General features: G+C 34.2%; 4 protein-coding genes and 1 long non-coding RNA gene across 7 annotated transcripts in view; 4 read left to right on the forward strand and 1 right to left on the reverse strand.

Moving 5' to 3' along the window:
• LOC145975617 (2-oxoadipate dehydrogenase complex component E1) overlaps positions 1 to 6,082 on the reverse strand; it is a 330,754-nt gene extending 324,672 nt beyond the window's left edge. The window contains exons 1-2 of one of the 2 annotated variants that reach the window (XM_083106211.1): positions 5,587 to 6,076; positions 4,437 to 4,726 (exon numbers count right to left, since the gene is read on the reverse strand). In XM_083106211.1, coding sequence (XP_082962337.1) covers positions 4,437 to 4,726; positions 5,587 to 5,731 — 435 coding nt within the window. In that variant the 5' untranslated portion in view covers positions 5,732 to 6,076. Of the gene's footprint in view, positions 1 to 4,436; positions 4,727 to 5,586 lie in introns of both variants that reach the window. The other variant, XM_083106212.1, reaches the window with a different exon arrangement.
• Positions 6,083 to 8,254: 2,172 nt separating this feature from the next.
• LOC145976289 (uncharacterized) lies at positions 8,255 to 11,852 on the forward strand. The gene is made up of 2 exons (XM_083107359.1): positions 8,255 to 8,826; positions 8,882 to 11,852. Exons 1-2 carry the CDS (start codon positions 8,255 to 8,257, stop codon positions 11,850 to 11,852), a joined length of 3,543 nt encoding a protein of 1,180 aa, XP_082963485.1.
• Positions 11,853 to 12,136: 284 nt separating this feature from the next.
• Positions 12,137 to 13,353, forward strand: LOC145976290 (uncharacterized). The gene is made up of 2 exons (XM_083107360.1): positions 12,137 to 12,243; positions 12,615 to 13,353. Exons 1-2 carry the CDS (start codon positions 12,137 to 12,139, stop codon positions 13,351 to 13,353), a joined length of 846 nt encoding a protein of 281 aa, XP_082963486.1.
• A 3,975-nt stretch (positions 13,354 to 17,328) lies between these two features.
• LOC145975554 (uncharacterized) lies at positions 17,329 to 19,434 on the forward strand. The gene is made up of 5 exons (XR_014440009.1): positions 17,329 to 17,553; positions 17,675 to 17,823; positions 17,974 to 18,117; positions 18,217 to 18,350; positions 18,444 to 19,434. It is a non-coding gene; the product is annotated as an uncharacterized LOC145975554 (long non-coding RNA).
• A 2,621-nt stretch (positions 19,435 to 22,055) lies between these two features.
• LOC145975555 (uncharacterized) lies at positions 22,056 to 24,233 on the forward strand. Of its 2 annotated transcripts, none has more exons than XM_083106112.1 (4): positions 22,056 to 22,237; positions 22,413 to 22,660; positions 22,838 to 22,964; positions 23,051 to 24,233. In XM_083106112.1, exons 1-4 carry the CDS (start codon positions 22,220 to 22,222, stop codon positions 23,315 to 23,317), a joined length of 660 nt encoding a protein of 219 aa, XP_082962238.1. In that variant the 5' UTR covers positions 22,056 to 22,219; the 3' UTR covers positions 23,318 to 24,233. The 2 variants fall into 2 exon arrangements, with proteins under 2 accessions (XP_082962238.1, XP_082962237.1); XM_083106111.1 differs by having other exon boundaries at positions 22,067 to 22,237; positions 22,408 to 22,660.
• The last annotated feature ends 3,495 nt before the right edge of the window (positions 24,234 to 27,728 follow it).

Below are 27,728 nucleotides of genomic sequence, written 5' to 3' on the forward strand. Positions count from 1 at the left end.
AAACGAGCCCTTAAGAAGTGATAATGGGTCTGTTCTTTTTATTAGCTGCACTGCTGCACTAGTGCAATAAGTTGGAAAGAGACAAAGGGCCTGTTCTTTTTAGCTGCACTGCTGCACTAGTGCAATTAGTTAGAGTGAAAGAAAGTATTGGCGTTTTCGATTTATCGGGTTTGACCCGACCTGGGGTAGTTTACTAGACGTTATTGACCAATCACAGCCATTCTTCTGAAGAATGTATGGTTCCATTCTTCAGAAGAATGGCTGTGATTGGTCAATAACGTCTAGTAAACTACCCCGGGTCGGGTCAAACCCGATAAATCGAAAACGCCATATGTTTGTCTCTTCCTAACTTATTGCACTAGTGTAACAATGCAGCTAAAAAGAACAGACCCAAACATACCTTCTTTCACTCGAACTAATTGCACTAGTGCAGCAGTGCAGCTAAAAAGAACAGGCGCAATAGGTTAGACGTAATCTGTCACGCGGGAATAATAGGTTATTACATTATTATTATTTCTCTTTTCTCTCTCTCTCTTTTTTTCTATTATTATTATATTATATTAATTAAAGATTTGAGCAGAAATTGGAAAACTCTAGGATACATTAGAGTTGCGTGGTAAATATATGTATATGATTTAATATATATATATCTCTTATTATAAATTCTGTATATTATATGTTATATGATAATAATAATCAAAATTTTTACATATGTGTAGAACAAACATCTGTAGAATATGTAGAAGAAACATAAGGACAAAAAAGAAGAATGGCAGCATGGTTGCGCCGCACTCAAAATGTGCATACTGGCAGCAATGTTGCGCCTTATTCAATCAACGTTGAATAGCCTCATCAACAAATTTAATAAAATATCAAGATTGTAATCATAAGCAAGAGTGAAGAATAGGAGAAAGATATCAAGAAGAAAGAAGATACATTTTAAATACAGTGCAATCATGCTGCCAATATGTAACGCAACCATACAGTGCAATCATGCTGCCAATATATAACGCAACCATGTTACATTCTTCTTTTTACTTATGATTACAATCTTAATATTGTTTATTTTGTTGATAACTATATACATTCAATGTTGAGTCCTGTTCTCTGCTTCACAGATAATAAGGCGCAACATTGCTGGCTGTATACATATTTTGAGTGTAACGCAACCATGTTGCCATTCTTGTTTTTGTCTTCATGTTTCTTCTACACATTCTACACATGTTTATTCTACACATATGCAAAAGTCTTGATTATTATTATCATATAACATACAGAATATATAATAATAAGAAATTATACAATAATAAGGGATATTAATAATAAGGGATATTATACAATAATAAGGGATATACACTAAATCACATATATTTACCATGCAACTCCAATGTATCCTATATTTTTTCAATTTCTGTTCTAATCTTTAATTGACATAATATAATACGATAGAAGAAAAGAAAGAGAGAGACAGAGAGACAGAAAACAAAGTATTAATAATAATAATAAAAATAGTAAAAATAAAAATTTAAATCTATGTAGCTATAATTTTGGCTACGCAGATAAATATATAAATTTACATTGCCATAATTATGACTATAAAAAATTATTCACATATATATTTTATATATAATATTACATATAAATGTATATAGTTATCCTTATTAGTGTAGTATTACTAATTTTAATAAATAAATAAATAATACATAATTACATGTATATTTAAAAAATTGTAAAATAAAAAATCAATAAAAGTAAATATGTAATAAAGTAATAATAAATAAGTAATAATAAATAAAAGTAATAATAATAAATATAAAATAGAAAACAGAAATAAACAAAAAATCTGAAATAAAAAATAAATTTAATTAAATAAGTTAAATAAAAATAATAAAAAATAAATAAATAAAAAAAGATAAATTAAGCAATTGTTCTGCTGAACGCGGGTATTATTAGCTTTTGTGTATTATACATATTTAAAACTCTTATAATTGTATAATGCATTGGCATTAACGCGTTGTATTTTTGGCTCTACAGCTTTTAAAAGAATGAAATAAAAAGTTTTTTAGAAAAAAAATACTTCCGACTGCTGCCAACAAAAAGTATATAATAAAAAAAAACAAAAATAAACAAAAAATCTAAAATAAAAAATTAATTAAATAAATTAAAAGAAAAATAAGAATAGAACGAAAAACGTAAGTAAAAAAACAAAATGTAAAAAATATAATTGTGAAATAATAATAAATAAAAAGAAAAGTATAAAATAAAAAACAAATAATTTAAAATAAAAAAAATTAATTAAACAAAATCCAAATAACCTTCAAAAAGTGTGAAATAATATTTTACAAATTATTACTAAATATTACAAATTATTATTAAATATTTAAAATAAATTATTACATAAATATTATATTAAAAAGAATTATACATGTATGTGAAGTAACAGTTATTAAATATCAAATAAGATTTAAGACAAAGAAGGAAAGAGACAGAGAGAGAGTATCACATAAATAAGAAATTGCATAAATAAGTTATTGTTTATTATTTCAATTTATTCTTATTTGAATTTTTATTTTTTCCACATATTTAACGCAACATGATTTACAAGGTGGAAAATTTTAGAATTAAATAGTACTAACAAATCACTTTGTTATATTGTTATTATTATTAATTCCACATTTTACAAGAGCAGTCAAGAGACGCCGCGTTATCACTAGCGGCTCGCGACTGCGACTGTGATTGCGTCTGCGATTGCGATTCTGTCTGAACCAATCAGAAAACAATGATCAGCGATTGCGACTGACGACTGCCATTTAGCTTTCCATCTATTTGTTTTGAGTCGCAATCGCAATCGCAGTCGCAGTCGCGAGCCGCTAGTGTGATACGGGCATAACGCGGCGTCTCCCGACTGCTCTTGTAAAATGTGGAATTAATAATAATAACAATATGACAAAGTGATATGTTAGTACTATTTCATTCTAAAATTTTCAATCTTGTAAATCATGTTGCGTTAAATATGTGGAAAAAATAAAAATTCAAATAAGAATAAATTGAAATAATAAACAATAACTTATTTATGCAATTTCTTATTTATGTGATACTCTCCCTCTGTCTCTTTCCTTCTTTGTCTTAAATCTTATTTGATATTTAATAACTATTACTTCACATACATGTATAATTTTTTTTAATATAATATTTATGTAATAATTTATTTTAAATATTTAATAATAATTTGTAATATTTAGTAATAATTTGTAAAATATTATTTCACACTTTTTGAAGGTTATTTGGATTTTGTTTAATTAATTTTTTTTATTATTTTAAATTATTTGTTTTTTATTTTATACTTTTCTTTTTATTTATTATTATTTCACAATTATATTTTTTACATTTTGTTTTTTTACTTACGTTTTTCGTTCTATTCTTATTTTTCTTTTAATTTATTTAATTAATTTTTTATTTTAGATTTTTTGTTTATTTTTGTTTTTTTTATTATATACTTTTTGTTGGCAGCAGTCGGAAGTATTTTTTTTTCTAAGAAATTACTTATATGAACCTAGCATCTGACTTAAAAAATTTATTCCTTAATATGGATAATGATAATATTTTGTTTGTAATAATAATTGTTTGTAGTAATAATAATTTCATTTGTAATTTTATCCATTAAAAATGATTCGATATTGAGATATGCTTGCTCCTTAGAATTGTTTGTAATAGCATTGATTTTGATTATAATTTCTTGAAAGTTAATATGGAATCAATCTGCTGCGAATTCCAGCTTTGAAATCGCTTATATTTGTAGTAACTACAATCGAAATTAGTGTTAATACAAAAAATACAAACAATGTTAAAGCGAGTACATGGTTAATTTCTTTGCAACTACAATCGGAAAAAATGGAAACAACAACTAACTACAACAAACAATCTTAAAGAGGATCGCGCGAGAGGATTTGAGGTATCTTAACAAAGGGCCATTTGTTTAAATGTTTATAACTTTTGAACAATTCGACTACAAACGAAACGAAAAACATTACAAATGATTCTAAAGAAGACTACGCAAGCAGATTTAATATATCTTAATGTCAAATACGAATCAGTTTTTAAAACTTTTGTGTTTTTTAATGGATAAATTTACAAATGAAATTACTACAAATAACTACATTACATTATTATTACTACAAACAACTACAAATGAAATGTTATTTTCCGTATTAAAAAAATTAATTTTTTACAAAAGGTGAATGCTAGATTTGCATAGATAGATAGACTTTTTTGCCAAATTATTTTTATAAGAATTCATTATAATAAGCGATAATATTATAGCAGAAAAAGATTATCTTTTTAATCGATTTTAAATGCATTTTAGTTTGATCACAATTTTTAAAGACAAGTTTTCAAAATTTTTGCACATGTGGAATCCTTTTAAACTTGAAAATTACCTCAAGATAGCTAAATTCAGTTCCAACAGGACCACAGTAGGTAGTGTTTAAAAATCGAATGGCTTCTTCTACTGTTCCTTCGTCTTGTTGTGTAAATAAGATCCCTCGGAAACAGACCTTATCCATTAAATTCAGTCTAAAATTTTTCGGTTCTAATTCAGGCAATAAAAATGGCTTGCTCATTGAAATTGGATTTATATCAGCTTGTTTATGTCCATGAATTCTATACGCGGTGACTAATCTATAAAAATTACTCTGTTTTGCTCGATTATGTAGATATTCCTTTGATACTGAAAAAAAATCAAATAGCAATTATATTATGAATTTATATTATGAATTTTATATAAACAAATGGTCAAATAAAAATAGTTGTAAATTTTTATTATGTATAAATCATTCATTATTAATTTCTTCGTGTTATTGATTTTTAGAATAATATTTCAAAATAATGCAGTCTTTATATATAATTATATTCAAATATATGTAATTGAAAAAACATGATAGAGCATATTAGTTAATCAGCGCCTGTCTATATAGTGGAAAGCAGAGAAAATGGAATGGAGGATCGGAGAGTAGCGAGACAATCCGTCTATAGACAAGCTATAGACAGGAGCTAGTTAGCTAACTTTAACATTATATAAAAATGAAAAGAAAGATTAAATCAAAAAATGGCTTTTTTCGATTTAGATTGGATTGCTGTCTTGTCTATCTAATGATGTGCTCCATATACATATATGTTTTTTACCTATATGTTAGGTTAGGTTTATACATATATGTTAGGTTTATACATATATGTTACACTCTGTACACATAAATATATTTCACAAATATATAATTAAATAAATCTAACTACAAAACATTATGCTTCATTTATTACGAATATATTTTTGAAGTAAGAAAAATTTAGAATGCAAAATGTCATAGCACGAGAATTTGTATATTTTATTTCTTGATATTTGATATTAATTTAATTAAACTTTATACTATCTATTTTTATTTTCTAATCTTAATATTATCTTCTATAATATCGTGATCGAGCTGTATATATATATATATATATATATATATATATATATATATATATAATATTTACATTATATTTAATAATAAAACATCCATTATTCTCGATATTCTGATAGGAATAAAATACCTTCAAAATGTCTCCGTTGACTCGGTTTATATCCATAAATATCGTTTTCGCTATGATATAATTTAACACTGATATAATAGCTTGACCATTTCAATTGAAAACGTGAACTTTGTTTGTTCAGCATAAATCTTTTGATTGCGTACATTTTTAACGCAGTTTCCTCACAGCAATCTTTGGTTAGACTACAAGCGTGAGTTTACGCCCGATTTAATGGCTCGCGTAAGATTAGATTTCTCCCTTCCTCTTATGTTACTGTACATCTTACTGTTTTAACTTATTGCATTTCTTATCTGTTTACAATTCGTTTATCTATTCTGTTACCTTAGTTATCTTTTGAAAGATACGTAGAACTCATTACTGCCTATATTATTTTGATGTTTTCATTTCTATTACAAAATAAATATTAATTTCAGTAAGTAAATGCCAGCATGCGTATAATATGTTAGCAGATTGACAATAAGTTTATTTAGAAGTTGCTAACAAATTAGTATTAACTGTCCATAATAACTGTGCCCGTAAAGTAGGGAAATTTATAATCTTTTGTCAGAACCTATGCATCTACTCACAAAACCTGATTGGTGTTAAAATCCGAGAAAGATCTACGTACAATCTGATGATGGATTGGCAACAAAAACCAAGCAGGAACTAAAAATAGCTATAACTCCTGTTCAGTTCCCATTGTCAATCTACTATCAGATTATGTCAGCAAGCTCTATTACAGTTCTGTCGACAATTTGACTTAATCGAAGTTGATAAATTTTCTAAATCCAGTAATATAATGTGAAGAAATAACAAATAATATAACATAAATTGTCTATATGATATAAAACTGTAATGTATCATATGTATTATTTTACAATATTACAATAATATTATATATATATATATATATATATATATATATATATATATATATATATATACCCTTAGTTTCCAAAATTTTCGGGGGTATCCAGACTTTTTCCTAACCCTGTATATATATATATATATATATATATATATATATATATATATATACAGGGTTAGGAAAAAGTCTGGATACCCCCGAAAATTTTGGAAACTAAGGGTTATGGAGGAACACTTCAAATACAAAAGTTATAGGATATCAAACGGAGCATCTCATGGTAACCTTGACTTTGACCTTGACAGCGATCTTGAGGGTTGTTTCAAAGTCAAGTTGTTTTTTTCAAATGGAACTCCCCATTTTTTATTGCATATTCTTATAGCTCATCTCGAGAGCTTTCCAAAACACTATAACTAAGTTAGTTTTCAGTAAGTACTTTCCAAGTTATGAGGCTTGAAATCATTTCTTAATTTTACATAAACCGTAAAATATCTTGTGAAATATTCATTTTTCGATTATCTTACCTTAATACTTTTATGTACAAAATAATAAGAGGAATCAATTGGTGTAAAGAAAACACATAATTGTTTCGAAAAAAAAAATGTAATTGTTAATTGCAAATTACATTTTTTCTTTCGAAACAATTATGTGTTTTCTTTACACCAATCGATTTCTCACATTATTTTGTGCATAAAAGTATTGAGGTAAGATAATCGAAAAATGAATATTTTACAAGATATTTTACGGTGTATGTAAAATTAAGAAACGATTTCAAGCCTCATAACTCGGAAAGTACTTAATGAAAACTAACTTAATTATAGCGTTTTGGAAAGTTCTCGAGATAAGCTATAAGAATATGTAATAAAAAATAGGCAGTTCCATTTAAAAAATTGAGGATGACCTCCACGTGACCTACAAGTAACTATTTAAGGTCAAACTAATGACACGATTTTATGTCTCCTTTAAAACCATATAACTTTTGTTTGAAACATTTTTTCGTATCTCGCATATTGTTCGAAACGCATCGAGCATTAAAAAAAAAAAATTTTTTAATTAATTAAGACTCGTAATTGTGCTCGACAAAAAGGAGAGTCGAGGGCCCGACCGTTCGTTCGGCGCCCCTGGCAGCCGATAACGAGATATCTCTTTGTCCGCGCAAATCTAAAAACAGCGCTCGTCCTTCTCGAAAGATCTAATAACAACAAAGTATATTAGATCGTTAAATTTTAAACGTTATCTCAGCAACCGTCGAGTGCTTGAAAAATCTGGATCTTTCGAGAAGGGCTCAAGTATAAATTGATGCGATCAGAGCCGGGCCTTTTGTCGAAAAGTCTCCGACGCGCTCATTTCGTTATCGAATATTTAAAAACGCTCTTTCCGTCGCTCGCGGAATATAGTGATTCTCGCCGTTGCTTGCGGATTCAAAAATTTTGCTCGAAATTTTCGATCTTTCTTTCGCTGCTAATTAAAAGACTGTAAATATATTAAGATTGTGTATTTGTAGATTAGAATAAAGACTTTGTACATAGACATATATATCTATCCGGACTTATCGTTCTCTTTCTCTCGGGCCGCGCTCATTTCCCGGTCTATTCTCGCGCTCTCTCAAACTTTTGCTGGTCCTTCGAGCCGGATCGCTTGTCCGGTGCCGTGCAGTGAAGTGAGTGACCGTGCCCTTTCAGTGACCTTCCGTGCTATTCCGGACAGTGTCTGCCAAAGAAGAGAGGAATCATGAGTCGTAAAGCTGAATTACTAATTACCTGAATTACTATTACCGCCGCAACCGATCTCTACGGCAAAATCGCCCGCACTCATGATAATCTAATGAAGCTGGGCGCTGCCAAAATCACGGTGGGCGCCGTGGAGGCGCGCTTGCAGTCCTTGGAAAAGTATTGGTCCAAATTCGACACACACAACGACGAGCTCCTGAACTACTTAGACCAAATCGCAGATTCGGAGTACTTAAGGCTCGACATACCTGCTCTGGCTGAGGAGGCCTACCTCAGTAATAAAGGTATGCTGCTAGACCTTCTACGTAGCCTCAAGGCCGAAGAAAAGGAAGCTGCTACGAAGGCGCGAGAGCCGTCATCTCAGGCTCCTCGCACTACTCTTCCACGAATACAGCTGCCACCGTTTTCTGGGCTCTACCAGGACTGGCCCTCCTTCCGGGACCTCTTCAACTCCATCATCGGCCAAGACCGCTACCTCCCAGCTAGAAAAGCTGCACTGCCTGAGGACGTGCCTGAAGGGAGAAGCAGCTTTATTGGTAGGAGATCTACCAGTCACCGGCGAGAACTTCACCCGAGCCTGGACAGAGCTAACTCATCATTACGAGAACAAACGCCTCCTGGTTCGTTCGTATCTCTCTCGCTTCTCGTCGCTTCCGGTCCTGAAGGGTGAGTCCGCTTCTGAATTGCGCAAATTATTGCACGGCGTTATCAATACGGTCAGCTCACTCGAGAGCATTGGTCGACCGATTACAAGCAGCGAGGACTATTTCGTCTACTCGGTGACTGAAAAACTCGATCCCCGATCGCGGCGTGAATGGGAGCATTCGGTCAAGGGTACGACGGAGCCGCCGTCATACTCCACGTTGAGATCGTTTTTTGAAGAAAGATTGCAAACTCTCGAGGCCCTTCAGCCCTCGAAGGCTACGCCGGAGCCCGCTTCTTCCAAATCGAGCGCTTGTTCCAATCGATCCGCGCGCGTACAACACGCGCGAAAATCAGAGTATAAGTGTGGTCGTTATTCCGTCTGCCAGCAAGATCACTACATAATGTTCTGCGACGGGTATAAGTCGAAAACCGCGGCCGAGAAGAAACAGCTGGTGGAAACTGCCAACTTGTGCTTGAACTGTCTTGTCAAGCACAAAGTCAGCGAATGTGCTTCGAAGAAGGCTTGCTCAGCTTGTGGCGAGAGGCACCACACTACACTGCACGACGCGTGCACCGCATCCGCGATCTTAAAGACGTCGCACACTACGCGTAATTCGCCGAACGTTCCCGTCGCCGTCTTGCTCGCGACCGCACGCGTTCGCGTAACGGATCGGTACGGAGTTACGCACGTCGCTCGCGCACTAGTGGACCAGGGCTCAGAGTCCTCGCTCATCTCCGAGGCATTGGTGCAGCGCCTGAGACTCGCTCGAACACCCACATCCGTCGCAGTGTTCGGAGTAGGCGGAAAGCAAACAGGGTGTGCCCGCGGCCGAGTAGCCCTCAATCTATCATCTTTAGGAGGTGGACCAACGGTGAGGGTCTCGGCACTAGTATTTCCTCGGCTGACAGTGTATGACGGCGGGATCAAGGCCGACTCAAATGCTTGGAAATATCTTGACGGACTGGACCTGGTGGACCCAGACTTCCTAACGGCAGACCCGGTGGACATTCTGTTGGGCGCGGACGTTTATGCAGCCATTCTTCAGGAAGGCGTTCGCAAGGGTGAACCTCATCAACCTGTGGCGCAGAAGACCTCATTGGGATGGATTCTCTCCGGCTGCGTCAGCTCTCCGACGGCATCGCGCCGCGCTATCGCTAACGCGTGCACCACCGAGGAAGATCTGTCGGTTCTCGTCCGTCAGTTCTGGCAGCAGGAGGAGCTTCCCGTCCAGGATTCGTCTCATAGCCTTGAGGATCGAAAGTGCGAAGAATTTTTTCGCCGAACATATACTCGTACTCCGGAAGGTCGATACATGGTTCGCCTTCCGATACTCGAGCCACTGCCGGATCTCGCAGCCACGCACCAATCCGCTCAGCGAGTCTTAGCGAGCATGGAAAAGAGGTTCGTTCGGGAGCCTCATCTACAAGACTTGTACAAAGACTTCATGAGGCAGTACGAGGATTTAGGACACATGAGCCTGGCTGACCCTCCGACGTCAAATCGAATCAGCTACTTGCCGCATCACGGCGTCATGCGCGAAGCTAGCTCCACAACCAAGCTGCGCGTCGTATTTAATGGCTCCTCAATCGTATCGTCCGGAACCTCTTTAAATCAACACCTCCTGGTGGGGCCAAACTTGCTGCCGCAGCTCGCCGACATTCTGGCAAAGTGGCGTCGTCATTGCTACGTCCTGGCAACGGATGTGGAAAAAATGTATCGTCAGATACTAATCCATCCTGAAGACCGCGACCTGCAAAGGATTTTATGGCGTTACAAGGAGGTCGACAAAGTTCGTGAGTATCAACTTAATACAGTTACTTACGGACTCGCGTGTGCTCCATTTTTAGCCATGCGCACTCTCCGCCAACTCGCGGATGATCTAGAGGAGCGATATCCCCGCGGCGCTGCTATCATCCGCCGTGACGTCTACATGGACGACGTACTCACAGGCGCAGACACCAAGGAAGAAGCGTTGGCATTGCAACGGCAGCTAATTGATCTCTGCATGGCGGGCGGTTTCCCGCTACGGAAATGGTCAACGAACGATCCCACGCTCTTGGCTGACATCCCCGTCGAACATCGCATGAGGCAAGAAATTCGCACGTGGCGGCCACATGAAACCCACGCGACGCTCGGACTTCAGTGGCATCCAGCCACTGATTGCTTCTCGTTTGCGACGAGGCACATATCCGTGACACGGATAACGAAGCGCTCCGCTCTCTCTCTAACGGCACGCCTCTTCGACCCGCTCGGATGGCTGGCTCCTGCGGTCGTGAGAGCCAAAATTGCTCTTCAACAGATCTGGCTCCAGGGCCTTGGATGGGACGACCCTCTCGACGACATCTTGGCCAGGACGTGGCACAACTATCAGACGGAACTCCCGCTGTTAGAGCAAATACGAATTCCCCGGTGGATGGGTTATCACACGGCGAACACCGAGATCGAGGTGCATGGATTTGCTGACGCCTCCGAGAGCGCATACGCCGCTGCAGTCTACCTACGAATAAAGAGCGAGAAGTCTTGGGATACGGCCTTGCTCGCTGCAAAAACGAAGGTTGCCCCAGTCAAACAGGTATCATTACCTCGCCTCGAGCTCTGTGCAGCGACACTCATGGTCAGGCTAGTCTCTCGCCTGCGAACTGTGCTCGAACTTCCACAGGCCCCCGTGCATCTCTGGTCGGATTCCACAGTGGCTCTTGGATGGATAAGGGGCCATCCTGCTAGATGGAAGACATACGTAGCCAACAGGGTAGCCGAAATCCAGGTTACCTGTCCAGACGCGCGATGGCGCCATGTTCCCGGCCGGGAGAACCCTGCGGACTGCGCTTCCCGCGGTCTGTCACCAAGTCACCTTGTCGACCACCAACTCTGGTGGCAAGGCCCTTCGTGGCTCAAGGCGGATGCTCACTCTTGGCCAAAGGCCGCCGTTACGAATACCGAGGAGGCTCTATCAGAAGCACGAGTCAAGGTCCACGCAAGCGAAGTATCTGAGCCGCCCGTGGAAGAACCTGGACCCCGAGGAACTGCTGCGATTCTCCTCTCTTAACAGGCTGCTGCGCGTGACAGCTTGGTGTCGACGTTGGCTTCCCCGACGTAAAATCGAGAGCCAGTCAGCCACCGATCTTAATGCTGCCTATGGAGCAGCTCTATCCACGACCGAGCTCGATGCCACGCGACTGTTATGGATCCGGTTGGCGCAAGCCGGAAAATTTAAGCTGGAATTAACAGCTCTACGACAGAGTCGAAGCCTGCCAAAATCCAGTCCACTTATTCGTTTTACTCCTTTTGTAGATTCTGAAGGTCTACTCCGTGTGGGTGGACGCCTGAAGCATGCGCTGCTGGCCTATGATGAGCGACACCCCATCCTCCTGCCTAGCGACTCTCACCTTACACGACTCGTCATCGACGCCTGCCATCTCCGCTCACTTCACGGTGGGGTTCAGTTGACCTTGGGTCTGTTGCGGCAACGTTATTGGATTCTTCGAGGCCGCGCTATCGTCAAACAGCGAATCCACCAGTGCGTGACGTGCACGCGATGGCGGGCGGCGACTCCCCAACAGATCATGGGCAACCTTCCTCGAGAGCGGGTAACACCGGCGAGACCATTTCTTCATGCCGGGGTAGATTATGCCGGACCCATTCTTCTGCGGACAACCAAGGGGCGAGGTCATCGGACTAACAAGGCCTTTATCGCCATCTTTGTCTGTCTGGCTACGAGAGCCGTGCATCTGGAGGCCGTCTCAGACTACACCGCGGACGCCTTCCTAGCAGCGCTACGCTGATTCATCTCCCGGCGTGGTGTGTGCAGCACCATCCGCAGCGACTGCGGCACAAACTTCGTCGGGGCCGACGCTCAACTGAGAGCCCTCTTCACGGCGAGTAATCCGGAGCGACGTGCAATTGAGCAGCGGCTTGCGGCAGAGAGCATCCAGTGGAAATTCAATCCACCATCAGCACCCCACTTTGGCGGCATATGGGAAGCCGCCGTCAAATCGGTCAAACACCATCTGCGCCGGGTGTTGGGGGACGCGAAGCTAACATACGAGGAGATGAGTACTCTCCTCGCTCAGATTGAAGCATGTCTTAATTCCCGACCATTACAGGCTCTCTCAGACGATCCAGACGACCTCGCAGCCTTAACGCCAGGGCACTTTCTTGTGGGATCGGCGCTGACAGCTATCCCGGAGCCGTCTCTGGTGGATCAACCCTCCAATCGGCTAACCCGCTGGCGTCTCCTTCAGCAGATGCGAGACCATTTCTGGGATCGATGGACAAAGGAATATCTGCATGGACTCATCCATCGTCCGAAGTGGTGGAAAAGGAGCGAGGACTACAAAATCGGACGACTGTGTCTCATCCGCAATGAGATTACTCCGCCGACGCGGTGGCCTTTGGCGCGCATCGTGCGAGTCCACCCAGGCGAGGATGGACAAACTCGCGTCGTAACCGTTCGGTCCGCTACCTCGGAGCTCACTCGACCGATTGCTAAGCTCGTCCTACTACCTCAACGCGACAACGACCTTGTAGAAGGATCGTCGTCTCAATAGCGACCAAATTATTCTAATGTTTTTTTTCTCTTTTCTCTTCTTTCTTTTGTTAATTTTTTTGTTAATCACTGTAAACAATCATCTGTCCTTGTCTAGCTTCGATTTATTAGCAACCGTCACCATAACTAACGGCATACCTCTCCGCCTCGATTCTCGACCGCCAGCAGGAGCATACCGCGCATCCACTGCTAAAGTCGCCTAATTTCGCCAAACGCTTTCGGCGAGGCGGGCGGGATGTTCGAAACGCATCGAGCATTAAAAAAAAAAAAAAATTTTTTAATTAATTAAGACTCGTAATTGTGCTCGACAAAAAGGAGAGTCGAGGGCCCGACCGTTCGTTCGGCGCCCCTGGCAGCCGATAACGAGATATCTCTTTGTCCGCGCAAATCTAAAAACAGCGCTCGTCCTTCTCGAAAGATCTAATAACAACAAAGTATATTAGATCGTTAAATTTTAAACGTTATCTCAGCAACCGTCAAGTGCTTGAAAAATCTGGATCTTTCGAGAAGGGCTCAAGTATAAATTGATGCGATCAGAGAGCGCTGGGCCTTTTGTCGAAAAGTCTCCGACGCGCTCATTTCGTTATCGAATATTTAAAAACGCTCTTTCCGTCGCTCGCGGAATATAGTGATTCTCGCCGTTGCTTGCGGATTCAAAAATTTTGCTCGAAATTTTCGATCTTTCTTTCGCTGCTAATTAAAAGACTGTAAATATATTAAGATTGTGTATTTATAGATTAGAATAAAGACTTTGTACATAGACATATATATCTATCCGGACTTATCGTTCTCTTTCTCTCGGGCCGCGCTCACTTCCCGGTCTATTCTCGCGCTCTCTCAAACACATATTTTTCAAAATATTTGCCTGTTGAGATTAAAATGAATCACCCTGCATTTTGAATTATTATTTTAATAGTTTCGATTTTGAAATAAACATTCTAATTCATCTTTCATAATAAAATTAAAATAAAAAATCTTTGTTTTATGAAAATTAATGACTTCATCCTAGCTGACATATCCTCATCATTTTGACATCGAAAATTAGTCATTTATGTGTTTCTTCGCTTGTCGCTATGCGGCATATAATATAATAAAATTAATTTTAATGTAATAATAGAAAAACTGTTAAACATGGATAACGAAATTATAAATGTGTAGTATTTATTTCTTATATTTCATTCTTATATCACTTTTTATAATTTCTAAATTTAACCCGTACTCAATTTTTCATGGAATAGATATAAAGAATTAATACTAACGTAAGATTTAAAATATATTTCTTTTTCTTTGTTAGTTTAAAAGGGTAGTCCCGTGTAAAAATTTGAAAAAATAGATTCATTTTTTTTAATTTTCTTGTAGAATACGATCTTAAGTATATGTGCAGAAGCATTTACCTAAATTCGTAAAATTAACGGATTTAGAGCGGTTTAACTGTAAGTACAATTATATTCATTTCATTAAACGGTACGAAAAACTTTAAATGCATTTTACTCGAAACCATGTTTTTCAAAACAGTGACAATATCTCAAGATCTGTTGATCCGATCAAGTTCAACTTATGCATGCATCTTCAACACATATGTTGCTATCATCTGAACCAAAATTATGTCAAAATTCATTTATTTTCCTATTCTTCTTCTCACAAAAAGAAAAAAAGACAGAAAAATCGATAATTAATTTTCAAAATACCATTATTTTGTGAATTTGTAATTTTTTCTTTTCTAAATGGTTCGAACAATAGCAGAACTCATATAAATTAAGAATCTTTTTGTTTTTTTGTTTCAAGTAAGCAGGAGTACCAGAATCATGATCGTTTTCGAAGTTTTTTTTTAAGACCATTATTCGGAGGCCAGTGCATCAAATAATTTTATTTATTTTTAAATTAAGAAAATTGTAAGCTCTAGTTAAAAGTCCCTAAATACATATACAAAATCATAGCAATAACAAGTCTTATAGTTTTTTTATCAAAATTCTCAAAAAAGTTTTAGTTTATAAAAAAAAGGTCCCAAAAAACGCATTTTTCACAGGAATACTCCCTTAATTTCTGATAAACTGACTTAATTTAAAATAATTTATTTAATAATCTGGATCCCTTGTTATGGGATTCAGAATATTAAACAGATTATTTGAATTATTTGAAAGACGGGATAAAAATTGGAAATAGCTCCGGAAAAAAAGTTTATATCTAATTATGTATAATATAATTATACATGGATTTTGACCTGATCTAATCATATATACAGGGTGTCATGAAAGTGACCATTATTTAAAAAAATTAAGGTAGATTGGCTCAAAGTTAGAAGAAAAGTCTTGTACAGTTATGCAATATTCGCAATAATTAACGAGAAATAAATTAAAGAAAATCGGCCAATGCGCGTGGCTAGAAGTGCATGGCGGTGAAGGCGATCTCATTGTAACATAATGGCGGCGCGCGGCGAAGCAGTGATTGGAGAGGGGAAGAGCCTTCGCCTCGCGCCTACACACTCATCGCTCCTCCCCTCCTCAATCACCGTTTCGCCGCGCGCCGCCATTATGTTACAGTAAGACCGCCTTCACCGCCACGCACTTCTAACCACGCGCATTGGCCGATTTTCTTTAATTTATTTCTCGTTAATTATTGCGAATATTGCATAACTGTACAAGACTTTTCTTCTAACTTTGAGCCAATCTACTTTAATTTTTTAAAATAATGATCACTTTCATGACACCCTGTATATACATTTGAAGTTCATTATTTCATCACAGTTACTTTCAAGGTCAATTTTAAGATTGACAGAGGCACTTTCAGAAAAAATGTCTGATACAAAAGTTTTTTATTTTTTTACGTACAATTCGAATCTGTAATAAAAAGTACCATGTTCCCCTAAAAAAATTTAACTTTTGATCCGGATGGCGTATTTCCGGTCGGAATCAAAAGTTGAAAATATCACCATTTGATAGAGCGTACCCGATTTACTTAAAAATTGTTCGCGATTTTTGAAAAACCATTTATTTTCATTTTAAAAGGGGTGTACGGGTGGTCTGGGACACCCTGTGTATATATATATATACATATATATAAAATTATTTTTTATTATATATAATTAGATTCGCATTATGCATCCTTTATGATATATAAAACATTTGGCCCAACATAATTAAATAATAATATAACCAGTGTTTGTTCTTATCTAGATGGAATTATATAGATGATCATCCAGATAAAGTTTTGGCGTCATCTTATCTTTATATAGATAATAAAAATATATATTATCTTCATTTGCATCTTAGATGGAAAAAATGTTATCTTTATAAATTATCTAATTAACATTCAAAAAAATTTAGTTTCTATTGCTGCAAATGTGTAAGATATTGAACTTGCGTACATACGTTTTTCTTGCGAATGTGAAATCAAGAGTCGAACCCCAGGCTGTTTTATCGACTCGTCTCAGGGCCGCTTCGACCAAACTTAATCGTTGATTAAAGGGTTGCCAACATGACAAAATAATTCAGTGTGACCAATTGTATTTCTAACAATATACAGAGAGAAGCCAATATAATTGTAGAAATACAGTATATCGTCAGAAATACAATTGGTCACACTGAATTATTTTGTCATGTTGGCAACCCTTTAATCAACGATTAAGTTTGGTCGAAGCGGCACCTTCGGGAACTTAGCCGGGCAACTTCGACTTTTTTAATTTTTTTTTTTTTTAATCGTTTGTTGGTCGTTTGTCGGTGATTGTTGGCCTAATTTCAACGTTTGTTGGTTTATATATTTTTTTTAAACAAAAAAATAAAAATTAGCTTGAAGTTAGCCGGAAAAATTTCATTTTCGTTCAAAAAGCGGTTAAATCGATACGCAATCATTCGCTGATGATTGTTGGTTTAATTATAACGTTTGTTGGTTCGGTATTTGCCTTAAAAACGAAAAATAATCTCTTTTATTAAGACCGCATTTACAAAAGTCATTAGGATCAATCACAGTTGAAGGTTAAACAGTCCTCGAATATGATTGGTTAATAATTCTTCCCAATAACGTATGTCATTGTTTCTTACGACTTTAGGCTTAAACATCTATATGAACTTGGCTGAAGCCTTTCCGCATTCCATTTTCGTATCACATAAGTTTGATACGTATTGTAAATATTGTAAATATATAATTAGGAATAAGTTAAAATTACATATGCGTGGTTCTATAAAAAAAAACAAGAGGTTGAAAGGTTTGTATCTTATGTATTTTCTGATATATATTACAATTTCTTATTTAAGTAAAAACGTATATAGCTATTCATTTATATAGCTCATACTATTTGATTTATAAAGTTGATTTATGTTTATTAGGAGATTATGCTGCTTGGAAATTTATATTTGAAGCTGAGCGTGGCAGAACACATGACTCAATAGAGATACCCAATAATGTAGACATAACTTTTTGCATCGGAGAAGTGGCATATGTTTGTAGCAGTATGTTTCTTCTTTCCGTCCAATAAATGAGTACAAAAGTTAGTTTTGCATTAATTAAAATATATTGTTTTCTAATTCTTCTATATGTGATACAATATGCTGATACATAGTGAATTAATACACTTAAGTTATTCTTATATATAATGTTAAATTGTACAATGTTCAATTGTTTTCAGTTGGAAGTTACAGAATTCGAATTTAAAAAAAAAGCACAGCACAATCTTTTTTTACCAATCTTTTTTTAAACCATTGAGATAAAAGAAGTATTATATATTCAAGCACATGTTAATGATATGAATGAACAGGAATCATCGCACTATGTAAGTACTTACTTTATAACAAGATATCGCACATTATTAAATTTTATAATTGTATCAAGTCTCTTTATTAATACTTATTTCTCTCTTTTGCTTTTATAGATTAATTTAGATAATGGCCATTTTCTATTCGATCTAAATACTAAAACTGAAACAGATCTTCTAGAACCGAATTATTCTTGCTCGAGTAATCATTTTACTATAGAAAAGTCTTCTAGATTCTTAGAGGCATCAGAGTAAGTTTAAATATTTTATTCATATATTTGTTACACATTAATTGTAAGTAGGAATAATATTTCATATCTAATCTATTACTTTTTATATTATAGGTCACGTACATTTTCCAAATTTTCCGCATTCCATTTTGATACACATACAGATACACCATATGATATACAATATATAAAATTAAATCTTTACATATTTCTATGTATAATAAATTTCCAAATCTGATTTTATCAATAGAAACAATAAGAGATCCCAGAAGACAAATATTGAAGAGTAGAATAACTGCTTTTCAAATAGTAGGATATGATGATGACATTGATTACGTTTTATTCACATCAATATCTAACATAAATAATCAAATAATATTTTCTATATTGCTTTATATAGTTATTAGCAACAACATATCTGCACAGTAAAATGATAGAAAAAGAACCGTCTCAATTATCACCTACTATATTGTAGATCAAATTAAGCTGTGGGAAAATGAAAGATTCTTGTTTAGTGAAGGTGTTTTATACAGTCAATTTCTTTCACAAACTGATTTTGAGATTCTTAAAAGATCATGCACTTTCTATGGGAGTATGAAATTAATATTATATTATATATACATATTATATGTACATATATATACATAAATTAATATTTGGGAAAGTGAAAGATAATTATTTTAGAAAGAATATTTTATGAAATATGAATACAGTTTATTATTACAAAATTTTATGACAAATATCACAATTGAGACATATTGTATCTTATAGGAAAGGAACTATGGTAATCGCTAATGCTGATCATGGTGACGTAAAAAAGTTTAAGAAACGATATTCAAAGGGTTCGAGTTAATATTGCGTATTAATAAAATCTAATTGTAAGCATTTTACATACATTATATTGTTTCTTCAGTAGCAATCTTATAAAAAAATATTGTCTCAAAGAAGTGCCTAGAAAAATTGGAAAATAAATTATTTTTATTTTGACATTCTAATAAAATAAGAAAAAAACTTGTTTTAATCAATGCCAAAGCTTTTCTCAGATCGGATTTGATAATATAATTATGATATAACGAATTATAATAAAGTAAATTTTTATATAATATTTATGTAATAATATTGTCTATATTTTTTTACCTACTTCTACGAATCATCACATTTATACAACAAAGAATTATTTAAAATTCGATAATTCATCATAATAAAACTTATTGTAATCTTGTACATCGTATAATAAATAAATGTCATGTTGAAAAAAATTCAGCTATTACTCTGGCATTCTTTTAACATTAATTTAACATTAATTTAAATTTTTGTAGCAAATATAGCACATTAGGCTGGCTCTTTATATAATGTTTTCAATCAATATTTGTGATGGACAAAAATAATTAAACATATATTTATAGTACTAACATTCAATATTGCAAATGATGAAATTAGACATGCAATTAAAGTGCAAACTGATAATCCTTTATACATATATTAGATATTCAAGAAAATGTAATTAAATTCAACCATAATTAGTTAAAATGTAATGTTTCGTAACTTTTGACCATGTTATATCGAGAATATTGAGAAATTATTGCGAATAAAATATAAGAATATTAAGTAATGCAGTATTACTCGTCATAGTTTTATGTAAAAATAAAAAGTGTTAGACGAGTCGCGCAAAAGCCGTCCACACTTTTTAAGGAAGACGTCGAGAGAAAGAAACTTTCTTCTTTTTTTTCTCATTCGAGCGGTTTCCAGACTTCAGCCAAGTTTATATAGATGTTTAAGCCTAAAGTCGTAAGAAACAATGACATACGTTATTGGGAAGAATTATTAACCAATCATATTCGAGGACTGTTTAACCTTCAACTGTGATTGATCCTAATGACTTTTGTAAATGCGGTCTTAATAAAAGAGATTATTTTTCGTTTTTAAGGCAAATACCGAACCAACAAACGTTATAATTAAACCAACAATCATCAGCGAATGATTGCGTATCGATTTAACCGCTTTTTGAACGAAAATGAAATTTTTCCGGCTAACTTCACGCTAATTTTTATTTTTTTGTTTAAAAAAAATATATAAACCAACAAACGTTGAAATTAGGCCAACAATCACCGACAAACGATCAACAAACGATTAAAAAAAAAAAAAAATTAAAAAAGTCGAAGTTGCCCGGCTAAGTTCCCGGAGGTCGAAGCGGCCCTAATTGTAGAAATACATTATATCATCAGAAATACAATTGGTCACACTGAATTATTTTGTCATGTTGGCAACTCTAATCAACGATTAAGTTTGGTCGAAGCGGCCCCACAGACATCTATACTATATACTAGACCACTAACTTGCGTCAAATACATGTCCACGAAATTTATGTACTAAATTCTCACGCATGCGTAACGTTGGTGGACAGCAGTCACGTCCCATACAGCACAGAAGCTTGCATCAACATTGCTGCAATGTTACAACATTGCACATAGCAGTGTAATGCTGCAGAAATATTGCAGAGACATTATTTTGTAATATTACTTTGGCAATGTTGCAGCAACATTTTAACATAGCGAAAATGTATAACATGTGTTTCTTTACTTGCCGCTATGTGGCGACACCAAACTTAACTAACTCGTATTCGAATTTTCATCTAAAGTGGATATAAGGCCTACAAAGGACTAATGTAGTAATTATATTTTTTGTCTTGTGTCAGTTAAATTTCTGATAAACTGACTTGATTTATTTAATATTCTGAATCCTAATAAGGGATCTAGATTATTAAACAAATAATTTGTTTAATAATCTAGATCCCTCGTTGGGATTCAGAATATTAAACAGATTTTTCTTCATTGAATCGGTAAATGGGAAATAATTCATTTATTGCACGTATTAAAATATTCTGGTACCGAGTGTATGTAAAATAATTGTATGTATATTATTGAGATAAATATTTAATAAGACACATTTGATAAAAAACACTAATAGATATTTTTTTTCAAAGGCGGTAAATGTTTTTTTTCCTATCTTTCTTAAACATTTCTTTATATTTTCAAAGTTTATTTATTAAATTTAAAACGGTCTACATTTGCAATAGCAAAACGCGTTTTGATATTGCCAATACGTTGCACCGTAACATTACTACAATCTTACATTGTAATATTTCTGAGGGCGGACATTTCAACGTTGCTGCAAGCTTGCAGTAATGTTGCAGAAACATTTCGCAACTTCTATGCAATATTACAATGTTTCAATGTTAGGTTCTATGCAACGTTTTTGCAATCTTTCGGTGCTGTATGGGGTTTGTGATTGGTTGATGTTATGTACAATGTACATAAGTATGTAATTTGTGTATAAACTTACAGATGAATATAAGTTATTTTTAAATAATATATAATGTTCTTTATTTTTAATTAAAATTTATTACAGCCTTTAAAGATAAAATATATCAAAATATATTTAAAAGATATATGATATAATTAAAATCAAGATTAAAAATATATATAGAAGATTAAAAATATATGTATATAACATTTATATATATATTTATATTTATTTTATCACAATGTAAAAAGTACAAGTTTTAAGGTGAAAACTTAAATATTAGCTGGCTACAAGTGTCCACCATATTAGTTTTCCACCAATATTACGCATGCGCGACCGCCATATTACATGGTTTTCGGGGACACATTTTATGTACAAAATCAATGGGAGTTAGCGATCTAGTTATAGTATAGATATCTGTGAGCGGCCCTCACACACTAGTAATTAGTAACTAGTAACCAGTCACTAGTAACTAGTTTATGTACGAACATATCGAGCTCACCTCTCAGCATAGAATGAAGTGTATATTTATTAAAATTGAATTCAACAACTGCGTAGTTGAATGTAATAAGAAATAATGGAAAAATATGTACAGAAGTCACAAGGTAAATATTTTTTTAGTATTTTTCTATATTCTGTTTTAATAACATTTTATAATTTGTTTTTAAAATAGCGTATATCATTATATTCTCCTGTTCATATAAATTCACGAATTCAATCGAGATTAATATAGTTAACATTTTAATGTTGAAATAAATGATTGCTCTTCTTGAAGCTCAGGACATACAGCAAACAGAAGCAATTCCAACCTCAACCTCTAGTTCTATGGAAGTCAATGAGAATATCGACATTAATATAAATGAAGATTTTTCCTCAACCTCGTTTAATTTACCATTTATATTAAGAGGAGAGTATTTCAAAATAACAGCAAACTCTACAGATCAGAAAATAATAGCACAATGTCAAAACTGTCCTAAAACTATAAGTGGGTCACAAACTTCTACAGAAAACTTTGTTAGTCATATAATGTGAGTTATATACTTATGTGTTTTATATAACTACGTCTTTGCATTTTTTCTTTTTCTTTTTACATTATCTATTTTAGATATATCTACCTTAAATCAAAAGAAAATTTTTTTATAATGTTTCTTTTATATAATATTTAATAAAAATATTTTATAACATTTTATTTTTTTTTCTTACAGATTACATCCACAATTAATTGAAAAAATTAAATTGAAAAGGTTGGAAAACAGAAAAAAGATTAATACTGATAATAAACAACGAAATATTGTATCAATGCAAAATAAATCATCCATTACAGTGAAACAAGTAAATAAGTTAACATATTTAAAAAGAAATTATTTTAAATATCAATATTTTATAAATAAGAAAATACATTATTTTTATCCTGGCAGGTTCATGATTTAATTTTAACTTATTTAATCGAAGAAATGCGTCCTCTGAATACTGTAGAAAAACCATCATTTCGAAATTTAATTTATGGATTATTATCTACCAATAAACCGGAAAAATTTTTGTCTGGGAGGCGTGCTTTATGTACTGGGATTAATAATTCCTATCAAATGAAAACGCTTAAACTAAAAGAGTTATTGGAAAAGCAAACCTATATTTGTTTAACTACTGATATTTGGTCATGTCGTAACAAAAGTTATTTAGGTTAGGTTAGGTTATGACGGTTTATCCTAGATACGTTTGAGAGACAATCTTATATGTTAGCTTGTAAAAGAATACTTTATCATCACACATATAAAAATATTGCTTTGATTATGCATAATATAATGATAGAATTTAATTTAGATGTATCTAAAGTTACTCATATAATAACTGACAATGCAACAAATTTTGGCAAATCATTTAGATGCTTTGGTGTTACGAAACTTGAAAACTCTGATCAAAATCAATTTATAATAAACTCAAATGAAAATACTTTCGACAATATAGATGAATCAGATTCAGACATTGAAGTTACTGAATATAGAAATATTCTTATAAATACTGATACTACTACACATGAGAATGATCATTTTACGGATAAACTGGGAAATGAAATCATATTACCCCAACAATTAACATATTGTTCCCATATATTAAATCTTATTGCTACGACAGATTGCAAAAAAATTTTAGACGACGCTAATAACACCTCCTTAAAAAAATATATCGCTCAACTTTTGCGAAATTAAGTGCTTTTTGGAATATACTTACAAGGGGAGTATAATAATAATTTAAATGTGATCTTGGACTTTTTTATTAAATACCGATATTAATCGAAATGATATTATTCGTACCATTACAGACGGAAATGCGGTGTAAAATATATAATAGTGCTTTTTGGAATATACTTACAAGGGGAGTATAATAATAATTTAAATGTGATCTTGGACTTTTTTATTAAATACCGATATTAATTAAAATGATATTATTCGTACCATTACAGACGGAAATGCGGTGTAAAATATATAATATAAAATATGCATTAATATAAAATATGCATTAATATAAAATATGCATTAATGTAATATAATTATTAATATAAAATATTAAATTTTAATAATAAAAATAATTTTTTCACTTTAACGACTCCATGTTGTCTAATAATTCACGTAAATGTAGATTTTGTAAAAATTTACATTTAAAATTAAAAAAAAAATTTGGAAAAAGTAGGAATCGAACCTGCAACGTCCAGTATTCCCGTCCGCTACCTTATTCGCTACGCTACGCTCACTACCTGTAAACCTCTCGAATTTGCGCGGTATAAAAGGCGCACGGAAAACTTTCGATGCAAATTTCTCACGAATACTTGAATATTGCATCGTCTCACTTGACTATTAAGTAGTGGGGGGGGCTACTCTAAAACATATTTAAAATTCATTGAAATCGGTGATCTCACTACCTGATACTCCCCTTGTTAGTCGCAGTACAGTAGCATCTGATATTTGTTTTATAGAATGCAATTGTAAATTTGCAATACCTATTATTACGCGTTGGAATTCTCAGTATGATTCTATTAAAAAGATTCTTGCTTATAAAATAAAACTTAACATCCTTTTTGAAAAATTAAAGATCCAAAAGTTGAGACCAAGTGAAATTGAATTCTTAGAAGAATTTATTACAATTATGTCTCCTTTAGTAGCAGACCTTGATATATTACAAGGAGAAAAAATGGCTTTTTTAGATTTGGTAGCACCTACAATTATTATATTAAAAGAAAAGCTCATGAAATTCACGCATTTATCATATTGTAAAGCACTGGTAGCTGGAATGGTACTTGCCTTAGAAAAACGATTTAAGAAAATTTATAATTTTCATTCCTTTGAAAGTAAGCAATTCATCTTATCTGCTATCTGTTTGCCAAGATTTAAATTAAATTGGGTACCAGAACAGTATATGGAGATGTGTAAAGAACTTTTCTTGAAAGAAATTGATAACTTGTATTCTCAAAATATAACTGTTTTTGAAAATAAATCGACTTCTAATAGTAGCGGAGATGAAGATTTCTTTCGCGATATAGACAAAAAAAAGGGAGTTTCTAGTTTAGCACAGCCAGATATTACTAGTAATATTGAAGCACTATCATATTTGGAATCAAAATCAAAAGAATTGGATTCCCTTCATTTTTATCCGAATGTAAAAAAGATGTTCTTTAAATATAACACATCATTACCATCGTCAGCATCAGTGGAGCGTCTCTTTAGTTCAGGGCAACAAATTTACGTTCTTCGCAGAAATCGTCTGTCAGATAATATTTTTGAAAAATTGTTGTTTTTGCGCAATAAAAACTTATAAATGAAAGTATGAATATATTTTTATATTTCCCTTATACTTTGTAATCTTTTTTCATAATTGTTTGACATAAGTGGTGTTAAACATAATATTATCTGGAAATTATCTAAATGAGTCGCCATATAATTTCATCTTTATCTAGATATATTTAAAACGAAATTATCTTTATCTTGTCTAAGATGAACTTTATATATTTTTATCTCATCTTTATCTAGCTAATTTTTAAATCATCTAAGCACAACACTGAATATAACTTATCTATTTCATATAAAATTAAAAATTTTATTTATATACATGAATTTTACATCTTAAATACATGATGAACTGATCATTTTCATTTATTTACCGGACATTTATTCGTCCGATTTATAAAATCAATTTAATATTTTAAATTCCTCCATTGAGGAACTTGTCTCAGAAATTAAATTGAAGCAAAATATTTTTAATCATATTTGTCACTCTTTGCAAGCTTTATATAATTCTCATGATTAAACTTAAATACGAGATAGAAGCATTGCGTAGCGATAAAATTAACTAGTATATATATAAATGATAGTATAAATAGATCTTTCAATATATACCAGGTCTGTAACTTTAAAATGCGGGTTTTTTCAATAAAAATACACAATAATTTAGAAAAAATGGAAAAATATATTTTATTCAAAGTATCGGCCCTCGCTTTCTACACATTTTTGCCATCTAGTAGGCAAATTATGGATGCCATTCCAAAAGAATTGAAAGTCGCGTGAGCCAAACCAGTCGTCGAGCCATTTTTGGACGTCTTCATAAGAATGGAAATGCTGCTCGACAAGTGCGTGTCCCATGGATGAAAACAGGTGGTAGTCGGAAGGAGCAAGGTCTGGTGAGTACGGCGGGTGGGGTAATATTTCCCATCCAAGTGCTGCCAGAGTGTCCTTGACCAGTTTTGCTGTGTGACTGGGTGCGTTGTCATGCAGCAAAATCACCTTCCCATGCCTTCGAGCCCATTCTGGTCGTTTTTCGATCAACGCATGATTCAAATTAATCATTTGTTGTCCTTAGCGATCCGTATTAACTGTTTCGCCAGGTTTCAGCAGCTCGAAGTACACAATGCCCTTCTGGTCCCACCACACACACAGCATGGTCTTCCGTCCAAAGCGATCTGGTTTTGCAGTCGATGTGGAGGCTTCTCCAGGTGATAGCCATGATTTTTTGCGCTTTGGATTCTCAAAATAAATCCATTTTTCATCGCCCGTTACGATCCGATGAAGAAATGACTTTCTTCCGTGTCTCCGAAGCAGCATTTCACATGCGACTTTGCGGTTTTCCATTTGACGCTCGTTCAGCTCATGTGGCACCCATTTGCCAACCTTCTGGATCTTTCCCAAGGCTTTCAAACGTTTGGAAATGGCTACACGAGAAACATTTAATTGCTCCGCCAACATTTCTTGAGTTTGCGTAGCGTCCTCATCCAATAATGCTTGCAATTCGGTGTCTTCAAACTTTTTCGGTCGATTTTCACGTTCTTTGTCACTGACATTGAAATCACCGCTTCTGAATTGTTTAAACCACCGTTCGCAAGTGTCGACAGATAGAGTATCTGCACCGTATGTTTCTACAAGTATTCTATGTGCTTCCGCTGCTTTTTTCTTCTGATTGAATAAGAAAATCAGCACGTGCCGCAAATGCTCTTTGTTTGGCTCAAAACTCGACATGTTTACCACCGAAAAAAAATATGCTACTAACTCTTAAACGTTTAAACAAATATGACGTTTTGAAGCTTGCTGTCATAGCTACAAAACAACATATTGGTTATGGCGCCAGAATCTATAGGCTTTGTGCGCCATCTATTGGAAAAAAACCCGCATTTTAAAGTTACAGACCTGGTATATATATATATATATATATATATATATATATAATTAGATATAATTATATTTAAATTTATCTAATTGTATATAGTATAATTATCTACTTGTATACAGGGTGTTTTAGAATTGGATGCGGACTTCACAGCGTGATTGTTCATATCAAAACAAACAACTTTTTCCTCTGGCAAAATTGGGTCTGAGCATTACATTTTAAGTGAGAGCAACTTTAAACTTTTAAACTAACGAATAAGCGCCTTAGATTACACTTGAATCAGAGGCGACGCGCGCACAGCATGTGTGGCGTTTGAACGTTTATGCTATTTTACCATTTCATTAAAGTGTTACAAGAATCATGCATCTAAATATCGCTATTTTTAATACAACTTACTTAACAAGATTTTCTTATTGATTCCCCGAAGCAACGGCTGAAGAGAAAATA

Source organism: Camponotus vicinus, unplaced genomic scaffold (genome assembly GCF_025532165.1).
Source record: "Camponotus vicinus isolate PSW18456_S1 unplaced genomic scaffold, iyCamVici1.0 SCAF_8, whole genome shotgun sequence".
In the NCBI taxonomy this organism is placed as follows: Eukaryota; Metazoa; Arthropoda; class Insecta; order Hymenoptera; family Formicidae; genus Camponotus; species Camponotus vicinus.

What these genes read in the sequence shown, in the direction of transcription:
- LOC145976289 (XM_083107359.1), top strand. Translation starts at nt 8,255, where the DNA reads ATGAAGCTGGGCGCTGCCAAAATCACGGTGGGCGCCGTGGAGGCGCGC. An exon ending in GTCGCTTCCGGTCCTGAAGG is followed by an intron (nt 8,827 to 8,881) that starts GTGAGTCCGCTT and finishes CAATACGGTCAG; the next exon opens with CTCACTCGAGAGCATTGGTC.
- LOC145976290 (XM_083107360.1), top strand. Translation starts at nt 12,137, where the DNA reads ATGCGCTGCTGGCCTATGATGAGCGACACCCCATCCTCCTGCCTAGCG. An exon ending in TCCGCTCACTTCACGGTGGG is followed by an intron (nt 12,244 to 12,614) that starts GTTCAGTTGACC and finishes TGGTGTGTGCAG; the next exon opens with CACCATCCGCAGCGACTGCG.
- LOC145975555 (XM_083106111.1), top strand. Translation starts at nt 22,210, where the DNA reads ATGGAAAAATATGTACAGAAGTCACAAG. An exon ending in AACTTTGTTAGTCATATAAT is followed by an intron (nt 22,661 to 22,837) that starts GTGAGTTATATA and finishes TTTTTCTTACAG; the next exon opens with ATTACATCCACAATTAATTG. An exon ending in CATCCATTACAGTGAAACAA is followed by an intron (nt 22,965 to 23,050) that starts GTAAATAAGTTA and finishes TTATCCTGGCAG; the next exon opens with GTTCATGATTTAATTTTAAC.